The sequence below is a fragment of the Cryptomeria japonica genome, unplaced genomic scaffold, assembly GCF_030272615.1.
Source record: "Cryptomeria japonica unplaced genomic scaffold, Sugi_1.0 HiC_scaffold_899, whole genome shotgun sequence".
Classification (NCBI taxonomy): domain Eukaryota; kingdom Viridiplantae; phylum Streptophyta; class Pinopsida; order Cupressales; family Cupressaceae; genus Cryptomeria; species Cryptomeria japonica.
Window position 1 is genome coordinate 16,982 of NW_026729611.1, and position 17,007 is coordinate 33,988.

Consider the following 17,007-nt stretch of genomic DNA (forward strand, 5'->3'; position numbering starts at 1 on the left):
TCAGATATTTTTTGATTTGCACATAGACTAATTATTAATAATATAGAATATAAATATACTCCAAGACACAATCTTATAACCAAAGCTTGAATCGTATTATTGATTTTATTGATTGCCAAAAGTAATGGGCAGAGTTGTATTTCTTTGGTTTCTATCATTTGTATATGTATTTGTATTGATTGCCAAAAGTAATGGGCAGATTTGTATTTGTTTGGTTTCTATCATTTGTATATATGTACTATTAGTATTCCAAAGATGAGGCACATGGATTAAGCCTCAAAATGAAGTCTCATTAGAAGTGAAGTAAAAGAGTTGGAGGGATGATGTGTAAGTGGCAGTTGGGTACCAACTGCTGGGTATGACATCCATTGCAGTCACTGTTTTTGCGGTTGAGAGTGATGTTAAAGATAAAGAGAATGGCGCCTTGATTGGACCAACTCCAGTTAAGGACCATATTGCTCCCCATGACTGCTGCATTTCCGTCCAAGTGCTTGATCCAGCCTGAATTTCATTACAAATGTACAAATCCAATTTCAAATTATAATACAATCAAAGCAATATTGCTAACACCATGAAATACACTCAAGGTTATGTCAAACACAACAGATACAAAATGAGATGAAAAGTGAACCTGTTTTAGTTTGACGCTTGCCACATCTCCATCACCCCCTTCGTACATAATGAGTACGGAGAAATAATACTCACTGGATCCCTCGTTTACCCTGAAAGCCAAGTTCCACCCTGGATACATGCATTTTGTCCTGTAATAATACATTTTCCTCTTGTTAACAAGAATGTATATGCTTGGATAGAAAAGAAAAGTATTGATTATAGATCTAGGAAATAAGTTTGAATTGACAACGTAAAATCAATCATGCCAGGTTGAAATCTTTTTGTAAAGAATTGTTATTTATTTTTAAAGATTTTATATCAAATTTAAAGAATCAATTAGTTTTTCATATTAGATCATGAATAATAGGTTGAAATTTCTTCAATTAAGAATAGTTTAGTTCTTCATAGTCATAGGTTGAAATCTCTTTTTCTAAGAGTCTTTTAGTTTTTCATAATAGATCATGAGTCATAGGTTGAAATCTCTTCTACTAAAAATTGTTTCATTATTCATATTAAAACATGATAGGTTGAAATCTCTTCGACTAAAAGACTAATTTTTTAAAAAATGAATAAAACAAAAAATCCCTGCCCTTTACAAAAGTCCTTGTACTACCTTTCGTAAAGCACTTTGATCTTTCCCTTATTACGAAGGGCGTCAGCCTGGCCGGGCACGGCCATACGACCAAAGGCTGATCCGCTGAGATCAAACCACACTTGATCTGTGGAGCACCCTGGGCATTCATCCGTTATTATCAATGGCACTGCCTCTCCCGAGCATATGTCCTCGCTACATTTTACCTGCATTATTTATACTAAGTTACAGATTATGAAATCAAAAGAGCATGTCTGAATTACGAGAGAGAGAGATCATGTGTGAACAGACCTTGTAGCATGATCCACAACCTTTTCCATTTTTCCACACGGGGAGATTTCCTGCGCTCACTTTCGTTTTATATGGTACCTTATCCACAAGATCACCAAATCCACATGCACCACCTACATAGCACATTGGCTCAAAATAATGTAACATATGTTTGACATAGCACCATCTACTAACTAATCATACAATGCATTTACTTGGATATCATGACTCGAAACTATATACAGTTAGTAGTATAGGCAACTACACTTATATTAATTAAAATTACAGTTTTATAATTTTATAAATACGGGGAGAGGCGTAATAACATCATAAGCTCGTGTTCCATATTAGAGCGCAAAAGAACTCTGAATGATATAAAATCCTCCAAGCAAGAAAAAAGAACGTAAATCATAATTTGTTTGGAGCTTTTCTAGATAGTTGATTGTTGAAATATTTGACGGAACTGTAAAGCTTCCTAATTTTACCCAGATTATAATAGTAAGAAATTAGAATAGAGTACCTGTGCTTCCATCTCCTTCTGGAGGGCCATACCAGGTAGCCGTAGCAGGTTGCCATCCTTGTTCATCCTTGCTGCCGGCCAAACTTACTGTTGTATATATTACTAAAATGGTTAGTCCTAACAACAAAACCCGTCTTGTAATCATTTTGCAGTAAGGAAATTGAGTACATAGTATCTATCAGATGGGAAGATGGTGTTATATATATATATATATTTGTTCTCGTTTATTGGGTGGGCTAAACTTAGAGTTGGAGATTTATTTTTGGGTGACTAACTAAATTGGTCATGTTTAAATCTGAGATAAAGAAGATCATCTCCTGATTCTTTTCCACTGGTTGGACGACAACATAAGAAAACAATGTATGGTGTATCGAATTCATTCAGTTTTGATTGCTTTTTATAACAGGAAACTAGAATGTATTTCGGTGCACATGAGAAAACAATGTATGGTGTATCGAATTCATTCAGTTTTGATTGCTTTTTATAACAGGAAACTAGAATGTATTTCGGTCACATTGCAGATATGGTTTGGGTGAAATGAAAAAGAAACTGTTTGATATGAGGTTAGGTTATTCTTTTAGAAATAATAATAAGGTTTAACACTGGGATTCGTCATTTATTATTTATTATTTTGGGTGTATATAAGGTGAAATTCTTATTGAAGTTAAAATATAGTATTGAGAGTTTAAAATTTAATGGATCAATCTTTTTAATTGATTATTTTGTTTATTTTGGTTTCTGTTTTTTAAAATTAATATAAAATTTTATACGCATGTTATTGTTTTTTTGGAAAACGTTTAATTAGGTTCAGTAAATTTCGTGATCTATAAGATGATAAATAGACTTTCTTGTTTTTATAGTTATGAAGACTTTAGTTATTATCTTTATATAATTCGGACTATAGTGATAGATTATGTTTTACGAACACATCATTGCAACTATTATTTTTTGAGTGGATGTTATTTCCTCGCTAGTAAGTTATGCTCCACTTTGATTTGAAAATTGTTCTTTCTAGTCTTTGAGATACAAATATGTTCATTTAGATCCACATGACGATTGTTTGTAAGGTGACATTATAGTTTTTGAGAAAATATGAATATCTACGAGGTGACAATATAGTTTTTGAGAAAATATGGATGTTTGTGAGATTACATTATAGATTTTGAGAAAATATGGGAAAAGTTTGACTTAGGTCTAAAATCTAAAGATTATCTTAGATTCCTCAAAAAAGAACAACATATGTATTTTCACCACTTCTTTTTATAACTGAAATAAATGTTCAATAAATAGACAGTAAACTTGAACATTAGTAGCTACAAAGACTATTGTACTTCTTAGACATATGCCATGCAAAGTCCACTATCAAATTCTAGCAACCCAATTTTCTAGGAAAATAAAAAAGCATATAAATAATTCATTTCTATTTTTAAACATGTATTTCTCATACATGATTCAAGAATCATATATGAAGAAAAAATAGCTCAATACAGTCTCTAAGAAGGGATCATGGGAGGAGAAGAACCCTTTCTATACACATTTCTTTCCTTTTGTAAGCTTCACATTTACAAATAGTTGCATAAATTCTTTCAATTAATCACTTGACTTAACTTTTAATTGTAGTAAATTAACAAACTTCTATTTTATATTCATAAGAAATTATTTATTATATACATTAACACATTCTATATCTTATCAACATAAATTAATCGAGTCGAGAAAGATTCTCACGCCGCGAGGTCATCGTTTCCCGTTGCCGTCGAGTTTTTTGGCGGATGTGCGTGTCAAACTATTTTGCAAGCCAAATCGGTAGGGTTTGTGTTTGTGTGGTTCCATGGTTGCTGCTATGCTGGATATGGTTGTGTTTGCCCACGTGCTCCCTACGTCCCATGCGTTCACCGCATTCCTTGCAACCTTGCTGCCAGCTACCTCCCTCCCCTGCATAATGTTCGATCACAGCATACTTATGCCCTTTAGTTTGACATAAATTTTTGCATGATATTCACTACAGGTGAGTTTGTACCCAAATGAAGAGGGCGATGAGAAGCTAATATTTCAAGACAAGTGCTCGTGTATAGGCAATCTCCAGCTTTGATTAGACGGCCATCCATGATGATCTTCTTCATGGGATATATCAGTACCGCTTTGAAAAGTCCTCCGCCATTCAGTAGAGAGCCGTCATGGCCATCATCACTGGTCGTGATGTCAATGCACAACCTCAATTTGGTATTGACAAGACCTCCGTGATCTCTCTCACTAGCTATGAGATGATTGATACCTCCATTCGCGAGTGAGTTTTTCCCTTTTCCTCCATTCTATTTCTGTACTTTGTTTCTCCTGCAAGCAAATTAATTTAGGGTTTCTAGGTTTTCAACGATTTCGACAAGATAAAGCTATAAGATACCTCTAATGGGGGTGAGAAAACCATATTATAAAATAAGACATGGGAGACATAAATTTCTGAGAGAAAAATCGTAACCTCTTTGCATTCTCTTTCTTGAAACCCACTTGCTTTTTATCGTCATGTCAAAACTCATCCACCCGATTCTGTTTATGTTGACACTCCACTGAAATTGGCTGGTTACTTTCAAATTAACAATGTGGTCATTGTCGGTGGTATTCCAGATTCGCCTACTGGACAGTTTGCAAATCAAATTTGAGGTTGCAAATCAGATATGCTTCTTTTATTCCGAAGTGCCACTTTGTTTCTTCAATTCATTGTAGCACCTTTAGCTTGGACATTTTATTCCATTCGGTGTTTCGTCAACACTTTTAATGATACCGCATCTTTCTCTCGATTCAGTTCAACCCCAATTTATTGCAGCAACAAGCTGATATTCAATCCTAAGTACCCAAATTGACACAATAAGGAAAACCCCCACGTTATTAAGGCTAGATACTACACAAAGTTTAAAAGCACTTAAAACATATTGTATCTTCTCTGAGATAGTTATGTAGAGAAGCACAAGCACAAATAGAAAATATTACCCGATATGCAAGCACCGTCTATGCCACCACCACTATTACACTTGAGGGATATCATTCGTAATATTGATGTTGGACCATTGGTTATGTAGCTAGGAAATCGGAAATCATCAAAGCAAATATCAATATTAGTCATAGCTCAATCACAAAAGCTCAAATGCAATGATCAATCCTAATTACATCCAATAGAGACATGAAAACAAGATATTCAAGATTGAAAACTTAAGCAAACCAAATGCAGACTTGAATGTCTCCTTCATGTGACTCCATTGTCCTTCTTTCTCCTTCAAATAGCTTTGTTGTGGATCTCACCTACAAGTGCATGATCATGATATGAAAGCAAGTAGACAAGATGATTGCTCAAGAATACTCGAAGCGTGATTGATTCGACAAAGTGATTATTATATCAGGATTGAAGAAATTCATCCAATTTATAGATAAATTGGAGAAAAGATCAAATTAGCATGAAGAGATTCAAATGGAAATTGCAAATCAAAAATGTCAATTATGACAAATTATGACAAATTTGCACTTTCTATGCAAAATTGATTGATTGATAATTCATAACAAAATTATGACAACTTTCTATGTCAAAATTGATTGATTGTCAATTATGACAAATTATGACAAATTGAAATGTCATTCCCATGAAATTAGGAGAAAAATAGGAAGACATTGAATCAGAAATTAGGAAAATTAGAAAATTGGAAAATAGGAATTAGGAAATTAGAAAATGAGGAAATTAGGAGTTTAGTGAATTAATTAATGATTATTTATTTATTAATTAATTCACAAAGAGGGAATTTAGAAATTGATGAAAAATTAGGAAAATGAGAATTAGGAGAAATTAGGTAAATCAATTAATAATTTGTCATTTATTAATTAATTCACAAAAAGAGGAATAATTAGTTAGCCAATTAAATTAAACATTTAATTGTGACTCGAAGACTTAGGATAAATAAATAATTTATTTAACCTAGAGGGAGAAATGACAAACAGGGTTAAATGAATAAAATCATGAAACCCTAAAAGATGATCTAGAAATGCAAGGATGACAATTAGGTCTTGACAAAGGATAATTGATATCGATTCGATTTGATCATGATTCTGATTAACAAAAGACCAATACTGACAAACGATTCGATTGATAAATGCGCCAATTGACGAGGGACAATGACTAATTGATCCAAATTGAGAAAGACGACGATCGATGACAAATCGATCGCAAAATGATAAATTTGACAAGAAGACAAGGATCGATGACAAAATAGATCACAAGACGACAAGATTGATGACAAATTGATCAAAAGACAAGAATCGATGACAAATTGATCGCATGACGACAAGATTGATAAGAGGACCAAAACCCTAATTAGGATTGACGATGTCCAAAATAATGACAAATGAACACGCACATTGATGCGACAAGATAAGACCGACCAAAATCATGATAAATATTGTTATCGACAAGACCAAATTCGAGAGCGAGATAAATGAAAAATGCAGAAGAAGGATTCGATGCTCGCAAATGATAAAGACCAAGTGCGTGACATAGGAGAAAATGTTAATGTGACGCAAAAACCTAAAATAAGGCAATGCGCAAATGTTAAAGTATGATTCCGCAAGCATTGACCATTTTTAGACGTCTACAGGATAAACATGACATTATTGGTTGTAAAAAATGTAAAATCGGTGAAGTGTAATTTCACAACAATGGTTACTATGAAAATGAAAGGCATACAATTCTTACTCTGTTTTTCAATTGCTTTATATTTTTTTTTTCTCTGTTCTTTACAAGCATCGTAAGATTATGTGTAGTAGTGGGGGTGTGTGGTTAAAGAAGTAAGTGTCCTTTCATGGACATTATTTTTTCCTTCTCTTTGTCCTCATTCTTTGTCTTATTGTCTACTTTCCCACCCCACCCTATCGGATTATCTAAACCTATTTTTGGGCATGCGACCTGGTTTATGATTCATTGTTACCAATAAAATCCAACGACATTAGTTTCCTTGGTTGATCTTATAACATCAAACAAAGGTACCAAAGCGAGACAACATATGGTACCAAACCCATTCTTAGAGTTGTTAATCCTTGGCCCGTCTAATCTTACTTAAATAATTGAACAATAATTTATCCTTATGGACATGCTTACAAGTTGAGCGCTAATTAGATTTTAATTCTTGTGAAGACAAATGTAATAGCCGCAGATATCTTGCTTCCCCTGAAGGTACTAAATATGAGTGGTGATGAAATTTTCGAATGGACCTACTAAGATCAAATAGGTGAGAATATTAAGTACACATTTGAGAAGAAATTTATTGACCATAAGTTTGGGTTACCATTAGTTGAACATTTGTGTTTGGATACAAAAAAAAATTACTGCTATGGTTTCAAATTAAAATAGTTTTAAAGATCCAATTAATGTTGGTTTAAGAAAAAATTCTCTCTTATAATGATCTGTGTGACTGTTGAATAGCATTTTTCAGTATATGCCCTTACTTTAGTCTTTTGAAGGATCATTGTTATTTTGGTAGTAGCTTGATTCGATTCCCTTTAACTCATTTGATAAATTTTCATGTTGCCTTTGGATAAGATATTATAAATCTTTTCTATGAACTATTGTGCAATATAGGAAAAGAAGAAAAACAAATCAGAAACTTCATTAACATATGCTTCTTTCATTCAGAAGTGCCACCAAAAAATTTGCTTTTATAATATTATGTAAAAAAATATTGAAGAGAAAATAGTCCCATAATGAAATTAAACAAACCTGTTAGCGTACACCATTTCATTTTAAATTCTATTGATCTATCAAAAGTTCAAAATAGACATCATACAATGAATTTGTTAAATTCACCAAAGTAACTTAAATCCCAAATCCATGATTTAGCAATCACCTAGTGAATCAAAACCTGTATTGTAAAATTGTACATGAAAGTAAACCATTTATACGAACAACAGAGGCAAGAACTAAACACATGTTTAATTAAAAAACAGAATATATATGCAACCATTATCCAGAAAACTTAAAAATAGACACAGATTTGTAGTGGGCGTGTAAAACAACCAGCAAAATAAACCAGGCAAAAATCCCTACATGGGGATATTTAAGGATGAGTCTGTTTTGGTTTAGCCAATATATAGTTTATTTTAAGAACTTGGTACATAATTGTTTGGAACATTTTCTATTTTTTGTTCAGCCAATGAATATCCCCTGTTATGCCTTGGAAAATTTTAAAGGTTTGTTATTTTTAAAATTGTCGAGAAAAGCTGGAGAATCGTTCAGTTTTCAAAAGTAACAGAAGTACCACTAAATACAGTGAAGGGTATCTTGGTGCAAGAAACTATGGTGGAACGATTAAGGCTACAAATCTATCTCTAATGATCTTTATTTTCATGCATCTTATCTCATGTGTATCGAGGAAGACACAAGCTGCAAAATTCCTTTTATTCATTTGTATTAGCTGACCTCGATCTGTAAATTTATTTAAAACATTTTCCTGTCTAACGTGCTCTTTTATTCCATTTTTCCAATCATAATTGCTTCAAGATTTTTAGTGTTTTCAGTGAATGCTAATTATTGTTAACTATTGTGCAAGAAACTCAGGTTTATTGATAGACAAAATCTTTGTGTCAGAAAAGAGCCTTGGAAGCATTTTGTTTGGATCCACTAAAACGAGGAGGCTTGTAATGAAGTCCTCGTTTTCCTATTTTCTATTGTTTAACTACCTTTTATTGAGTAGCATAACCAATTTAAGCTCATTATTGCTTATAAATCTCTGGCAATATTCGTAAGAAGGAAGAAGATAGATAAACATGGCATGTCGTTCGCGTATTTTTACTAAGTCAAGAATTGATCATTGCTTCATGTTTAATTAGTTTTGTTTTTTTTGAGTTTTTAAGGTGGTTAATTAAGACCAATTGGGCAGTTGCGTTAAAGATTTCCTTGAGAAACTACTGAATCAAATGTCTAATTAAGGTTTTACTCTCTTTTTTGAAACAACTGAATGCTCTAGGTCTGTTTAAGATCATATTGAACCTTAATAATTTCAACTCCGAGGAGAGGAACAAGATCAGGTGCGCATATTTTTTGTATTTATGTGGTGTCTACTATTTGACTTGGTCTAATATTCTCATTAGATTAATGCTAGAAATGAATTTGAGGAAATCCACAACTTTGGCTTATATTCTATCCAAGCTCTTAAGCCAAGTCTTATGATTAAAATTTTTAACCGTCTTTTATGGCATTTTATAGCATGTTAGTAGGTACCTCGAATGTTGGAAGAAGGCTTCCCCCAGATGGTTAAAGTTGACGATTACAAACTTGCGACATTGTGTTTATGCAACTTTGAACTTAGGGTCAGAATTGACAACTTTTGATGTTTTGAGTGTAATTGTGTTTAATATCATTATATAATGGATATTTAGAAGGTTAGGGTCGGAACTGGCAGATTTTGATGTTTTGAGTGTAATTGTGTTTAATATCATTATGTAATGCACATTTACAAGGAAATGGTCTCATCTTCTATTAATGACACATATATATGTGAAGTATGAGCTGATGTGAATTGTCACTTTTCTAATAAGATTCACTTAATAGTACAATTTAAAATGAGCCATCACTTTTGTGATAAGATTCACTTAATTGTACGATTGAAAATGAGCCATCTAAACAAGTCAGAATTTTAAATTGTGTTGTTTAAATTAAATTATCTTTGATATAAGCTCTAAATAAAAAAAAGAAAGTAATCTTTTTGGTTTTTTTTTTTGAGGATAGGCCATGATAACAATAGGTACTGACACATCCTCAACAACCATTGAATGGGAACTATCAGCTCTATTGCAGCACCCATACATTTTGAGAAAAGCCCAAGAAGAGCTCGACACACATATTGGACGAGATCGATTAATAGATGAATCAGAACTACACAAGCTAACTAATTTGCCAGTAATTATAAAGGAAACATTTAGGCTCTGTCCAGCAGAGCCACTTTAGATTCCCCATGAATATATGGAGGCATGCAATGTGGGAGGGTTTCATGACCCCACAGGAACACGGCTATTGTTGAATGTTTGGGCAATTCATAGGGACCCTACAGTGTGGGAGAGGCCCACAGAGTTTGATCCTGGACGGGTTTTGAAGAGTCAGACAAAAATTGATTTAAGAGGGAAAGACTTTGAATTGCTTCCATTTGGGTCAAGGAGGAGACTGTGTCCAGGATTGAATCTTGGATTGACTTTGGTTTCCTATGCATTGGCATGCTTGCTTCATAGCTTTGAGTGGAGTGTTCCAAGAGGTACTACAATTGACATGAGAGAGGGATTGTGACTTACAATGCCCAAGGAAATTCCATTAGAGGCTATCATTAAACCTCACCTTCCTCTCCAACTTTACCAGTCATGATTCATTTTTTTGTGGGGAACTGTGTGCTGGGTTTATATGATCCAATTTGTTTGTGGATTTGTGTGTTGGGTCTATATAATTTAAATTGTAGAATGTGCATTTTAGGTATAAGGGTATTTGGGATATAAATGATCCAAAATATCATATGTATTAATGAAGTGGTAGTTTAATTTTACAGTGGTTAACAATGTTTCAGAGGTTGATTTCAATTGGTTGAAGTGTTGGATTCTTATTGTCAAGATTTGAGTTTAAATCTTGAAAGGATTATATAATGTGGAATTTTAAGTTGTGGTTGTTGGTTTTTCATTATTGTTTTTAGTGTGGAAAGTTGTGATATCTAGTACAATTATGCAAAAAAGCTAGTGTTAATTTCATGTTGGTATTCACATGAATAGACTATTTATAAATAAATTGCAATATTTCTAACATGGGGAATGTGTAGATTAAGATTTTAGTGCTTGTTTAGTCTCACTTTTATTCTTGTTGCTCATAGACATGACAAATAGATTCTGTAAAGTGTACATAGATACTATTGATAAAAAATAAAATTAAGTGAGCTATCAATAGATCCAACCACAAAACCCTCTAACTCACAAACAATTATAATCTTCCAATGAAGCATGTAAAAAAAATGCATGAATCAATAAAGAAAACATCAAAATTATCTTCATACAATTACCTTACTTATCTACATTGTGCTTTGAAACTTACTTTAAATGAATGATACATTTCTCTTAGAATTTTGGACACGCACAATTCGCAGTATGATCACATGAAAGCTCAAAGATTATGGTTTAGAGAATGAGGATGGTTAAATATTGAATTTATAGATTTTTTTGATATCGATCAAAGATGGAGATCGGTTGAGATAGATGTGAGCATCAATGGTCAATAATTGATTAGAGGAATTGAATACTAAAAATAAGAGTTAACAAACTGCTTGGTTTAGTGAACTAAATTCAGTGAGCTAGATCTGGTTAATTTGAAGACTAGAAGTGAGTGTTAGTTGAACTTAAGAAGTGGAGGTGCATGACAGATAACTTAGATTTCTCTAGGATCAACATCTCCGTGAATGCATCAAATGAGGGAGAAGTGTATGAGGAAACTTGAGCTAACCTATGGGTGTGAAAGCTAGATACAAAGGCTGCATACTCTGATAGAAGCTTGTCCAACAAATTGTAAACCAATTGAGCATCCTTTTTGTCAATGCCACAATCCTTTAGGTTTTCTCTTAGCTCAATTTCTTTTGTGACATAATCTTGGATTTTATAAAAATCCTTAGGATCCAAAGTTGTGAGCTAGCTATCAAGCTTGTAGCCCTCAATCTCATCAACTTGACCATAAAATTTCTCATAAATATTCCAAGCCTCCTTAATTGTAGTACACTTATCAATGTGAAAAATGAGGTCATCGAATACATACTTTATAAGAGTTCCAAGTGCCATAAAATTCTTAGCGAGCCATTCAATCTGAGCATTGGGATCGGCCTGAGGATTAGGTGGTGTTGTAATAGTTCCATTTATATAATGAATGAGTCTTTTTTCAATCAGTTTACTCCATGCCTTTATCTTCCATGATGCATAATTATGAGGAGTTAAAAGTGGAAATTTGGGAGAACCCATAGCACCGAAATAAATAAAAAAGGATATAGAGAGAGGAACAATCACACAAGAAACCAAAAAAATTCCCTCAATCAAGAAATCCCCCCAAAATGATGATTTGGCACTTTATACTCAATGCGTATACAATGGGACACTTGCCTCAAATAGGCTATGAGAGATTTCAACAAATAGTGCAAGTGAGCTAAACTGAGATCCAAGCAAAATACAAGTACCAAATAGGCCAAAAATGACCAAATAATGAAAGTACAATTTCTACTCAAAATCACTACAAAATAATGGAATATTATGAAAGTAGATGAAAAATTATGTACTTAAAAAAAAAATGGCACCTGAAAGGGAGTTTGTATGACTGCAAATGAAGCCTCTGAAGTTGCAAAATCGAGGATTAGATAGGTACAGTCATGAAAATCTGCAAATTATGAAAAATGTGTCGATAAAAAATAGAAAATCACTCCACCACTGTGAAGAGCACGAAATCATAGCCCATCAAAAAAAAATTACACCAAAAAATGAGCAAAAATGAGCAAGATATGGCCATTGGAAGTCAGACTGCAAAAATGAAAAGCTCAATGAGAGGGGGGTAAATTTTTTTCAAAAATACCGCTGACGTTAGAAACTCATTAGATTTAAATTGATGTCCGTATGACCATCAGAATAGCAGTCGCTTCCCCTGTGATGACCGTATAGACAATCTAATGATGAGTCGCACAGGTGGCACTGTATGTCATGATGTTTTGTCGGTGAGCCAATGGCCACCTGCCACATGGCGGACGTGGGCCCGCCAAGTTAAAAGGGTGCCGGAGGAGCTCCTGGCTGGGGAATCGGAAGCCGAAGGTGTACAACAGTAGAGGCTAAGAGGAGGTGCTGGAGTGGCATTTGAGGGAGCCATGTGGGTGGCTGGAGTAAGTGCAGCGGGGGCCACGTGGATGGCCAGAGATGGCCATAAGCCGGGAGCTGGTGCAAGTTGTCGGGAGGTCCCGGTGGCGGGGCCGGAGAATGGAACGACACCACGGGCAGCCGAGAAGCAAATAGATGAACCGGCGGGTGCACGAGCAACACACACAGATGGGAGTCGTCGGCAACGAAGAATGCACAAGCGCAAGGAGTACCTGTAGACAGAGGTCGGGCGGAAGGGAAGACCGGAAGATGCAACAGACAACAGTCTGGTGTGGTCGGGCCGAGCAAGGCGGATAGACGTCGGGAGTAGTACGGGTGGCAGGGCCCGTAACCTGCAAACAATAAGGTGCGCAGTACGATGGTCGGGAGGTGGGGGGTAAATGATTTATTATTATTATTTTTACAATAAAAAATAAAATTCTTACAATACCCCCCTTTTTAAAAAAAAAATTGGCAACTCAAAATAATAGATTTGAAAATAAAAATCGTAGAAATTAAAAAAAGAATAATATTTTTTGCAACATCTGCACAAATATAGCAAAATTGGCGAAATTTTTTCCCTCACCAAAATAGAGCGACTTTATAGTCAAAATTCATGGAAACGGCCTTTCGGACTCAAGCGTGATGTCCAAATCGTTGTACTACGCACCCATAAATAGAACTTCCCCAGATCCAAAAATTGAAGCCTCCAAAAATGCCTCTGCAAGACAAATCAATGACACTCCATAGGCTCGTATACGATGTGACATTTTGCCAAGATCCAGAGCTCAATGAAAAGTACAAAATAGAAACAAAATAGATGATATGAATAAACTTTATTCTATCAAGATGAAAATACTGATCAATTGGATCATCAATCGTTACATACAATAAATATGAGCCTACTTATATAGGCAAGGCTATATGGATAAGTGAGCACACAAACATGAAATGTGTCTCAATGAGAAGCAAGGGTAGGTAGGAAATAGGTGTGGTAGGTAGGAGAAACAATATAATATTCCACATGAGGTGGATCACCTAGCGAAGGTGGAATGTAACAACAAGATAAGACCAGAAAAGGTGGAAATTCTCCTACACACACTATCCCAATGTGGCACAAACACCCAAGTGTCTCATACCCAAACGACTATGAAATTCATGTACCTAAGTAAACTTAAGTAAGGTGTAATAATATCCAACATGAATAATTAATTACACCAACATTATCTCCATCAACGACACATGTTCACCTCTTAAATATGCAATTACAATTTGTCATATGATATAAATATTAAATACTTTTCCTCTCATGTACCCTATAACACTTTATGAGGAATGCAAAGACACATGACTGACACAGGAAAACAAATTTAATGCCAGCTATCCTAAAAGACAAGTAAAAAATATGACAATAAAGGAAAGAGATACATGCAAGTAAGGATAAATAGAACAATATATATGATAGTATAATGGTTGAGCTAAAGTTTGAGCATAAATTGATTTATAAATAAAATTATGCCACAAGAATAAATATGACACAAATATTTCTATATCTCTATACATTCTCATGCTCATGTTCATTCCCATAACAATGTTCAAAATTTTTGTTGGGACACCTCGAAAACAAAAACTTGAAATGCAGGTGACAACATCCAAGGTAATGAATTTCTATGCAAATTCTTTTATAGATAAATGTAATTCATGATAGATTGGTTCACTGGTATCGCCACATGTATGATAATCATATGTTAAATGATACTCTCATTGGAGGCACACACATCGTTTTGACCCCATAAATATTTATTATTGGTTCAAGTACACTTTTGTCACTATCAAATTCTATGCTAATCTATGCTACATGCTTTCACTTGATATTTGCCACTTGGGAGAAAGATCTATCATTCCTTTTTGTAGGTTTTACATGCTCATTTTTGTTGCTCATTTTGACATACTCATTTTTGCTACTCATTTTTACATACTCATTTTTTCTGTTCTTATGGACAATGTGAAATATTCCAAGATTTTCATCAATTATGCATGCTAGTATATTTTAAGTATGCGGTTTATAATAAATGCAAGTTTACTTATTATTATTTAATTGTCATGCCATATCAAATTTACATGATAATACACCTTTTTAGTCCTTATTTCATCCCCTCTTGATACTTTATGTGCATTTATTTAAGGTTCACATAGATTAAGGAAGACACATTATAATATAGATTCTTTTTTAATCTAAACTTAAATTTTATCGGTGATACACATATTTACTTAAGTAGCCCAATTTCACTTGAATTCATAAAACAAGACATATTTTTTACTATAGTTTATTGTTTTATGTCCATGTATGACGACTTTGGCATGAGTGCATGGCTAGTTTTATACATATATCAAAGCGAGGGTAAAATGTAATGTAGAGAAGTGCATAACCTAACACTTTCCTAATCTAGTCTTACACCACTTTGGCTTGATATCTTGGATGCATGACGCTAACAAATGATTTGACTAGTTTGGTGCACTCAACGACCCACACAATTTGCCACTTATATGGACCAATCATCTTGGGAATGATCACATGACAATATTATCAATGATCATCCAGACAATATTTCCAATCTATTCTTGTGCCCGCATTCTTAAACTTAAACTCCCTCATTCCAAGGCCAAAATTTCAAAGATCTCGTAATTACTTATCAACGTTTTTGCCAAAATTTTGATTTCATGCATCTATGGCTATGCATTTAAAGACATGAATTAAGTGCTACATGTATCATTATATCGTGAGATCATGGAACACACATTTATAAAGTAGACAAACTCCTGATTGTTTAAAGTTACATCAATCATGAATGATTCTCATATCAAACATAGTAAACTTTCAAGATCTCTAGATACAAGCAATCAAGTGACATCATTATCAAAACACACTTCAAGGACATAGTATGATACAATTATTTAGATTCAACTCATATCAACAAGAATAATTAGCAATCAATGGTCATCTTAGTTATATGCTTTTATCCACATGTTAACATTTATTTCCACCAACCCATCATCTTTTCTATTTTGATTATTTAACTGGAGGCTTGACTATTTCCTTTCACTAATTATATATAGCTCTAGTTTTCTTTACAATGATTTATGGTACATTATTCCCGCCTTTTTTTTTATCTATTTCATGGTATATTAATTACAAAAGACATTCGTCACCTCCATCTAGAAGAAGAAATATGAATTCTTAAAAAAAATGTAGAGTAGATTGGGTTCTTGTTGAAATGCAATTTGGAGTATTTTTTCTTGGTTGGGAGGTGGCCGGGGGGGGGGGGGGGGGGGGGGGACTAGTATTTGTGCAAGCTAACTTTACAAGTATGCAACAGTTTCATGGTATATTGTAGGACCTTCATTTGTTTTAGTAATGTGAACTGACCTTTTATCTATCTCCAACAGAGGTTCGAAGGTGTGAATCATCATGCAACTTGCCGTATCATCACATCTAGTGAGAAGTGCCATAAAATTGACTTTTAAGATTCATTTGGTATCCAAGTAGTAGTTGAAAAAACACACATCTTTTGTTGTTAGAATAATATCGTATTCTTATTTAAAATATAACTTATATGAAACCTAAATGATCCCAATGCCTATTGGTAACCATAAATCACGTTATCTCTAACTCTTATATCCAACATAAATGGACCAATCATTGAATGCAAAAAAAATTTTGATTTAAAATTAACACATTATTATTTGTAATACACTTGATATTCAAATTTCAATGATCGCAAATTTTTTTGACAACCCTTCATATCTCATGGGAAAACACAAGGTATTTATTGTGGTCACCTTTTATATTTGTGATTGGATAAACTATTAATACGAAGTATTCCAATGCATATAGATTGCCATCCCAATAGTTGTACACATAAGGATAGTATTTTTCACTATGATAATAATACTTGTTTAAATGAGCACAGAATTTTATAAATGACCCACTTATAGTTGATAATTATGATATATTATATAAAACCAAAATAACGTTCATAAATTTTTCACCTGTTAATTAATGTTTAATATAACATTCCTAGGTTTCCATTTATTTAAATTAGAATCATCTTGAACAACATTCAGATAT

General features: G+C 33.7%; 1 protein-coding gene across 1 annotated transcript; it reads right to left on the reverse strand.

The window, feature by feature from the left end:
• Positions 1–276: 276 nt before the first annotated feature.
• Positions 277–2,139, reverse strand: LOC131872937 (expansin-B3-like). Its single transcript, XM_059216179.1, has 5 exons — positions 1,995–2,139; positions 1,496–1,608; positions 1,226–1,410; positions 632–761; positions 277–501 (listed from the first exon to the last, which is right to left on the reverse strand). The coding sequence occupies exons 1-5, from the start codon at positions 2,137–2,139 to the stop codon at positions 277–279; spliced, it is 798 nt and encodes a 265-aa protein (XP_059072162.1).
• Between the last annotated feature and the right edge of the window lie 14,868 nt (positions 2,140–17,007).

What these genes read in the sequence shown, in the direction of transcription:
- LOC131872937 (XM_059216179.1), bottom strand. Translation starts at nt 2,139, where the DNA reads ATGATTACAAGACGGGTTTTGTTGTTAGGACTAACCATTTTAGTAATA. An exon ending in AGAAGGAGATGGAAGCACAG is followed by an intron (nt 1,609 to 1,994) that starts GTACTCTATTCT and finishes TGTGCTATGTAG; the next exon opens with GTGGTGCATGTGGATTTGGT. An exon ending in GTTGTGGATCATGCTACAAG is followed by an intron (nt 1,411 to 1,495) that starts GTCTGTTCACAC and finishes TAAATAATGCAG; the next exon opens with GTAAAATGTAGCGAGGACAT.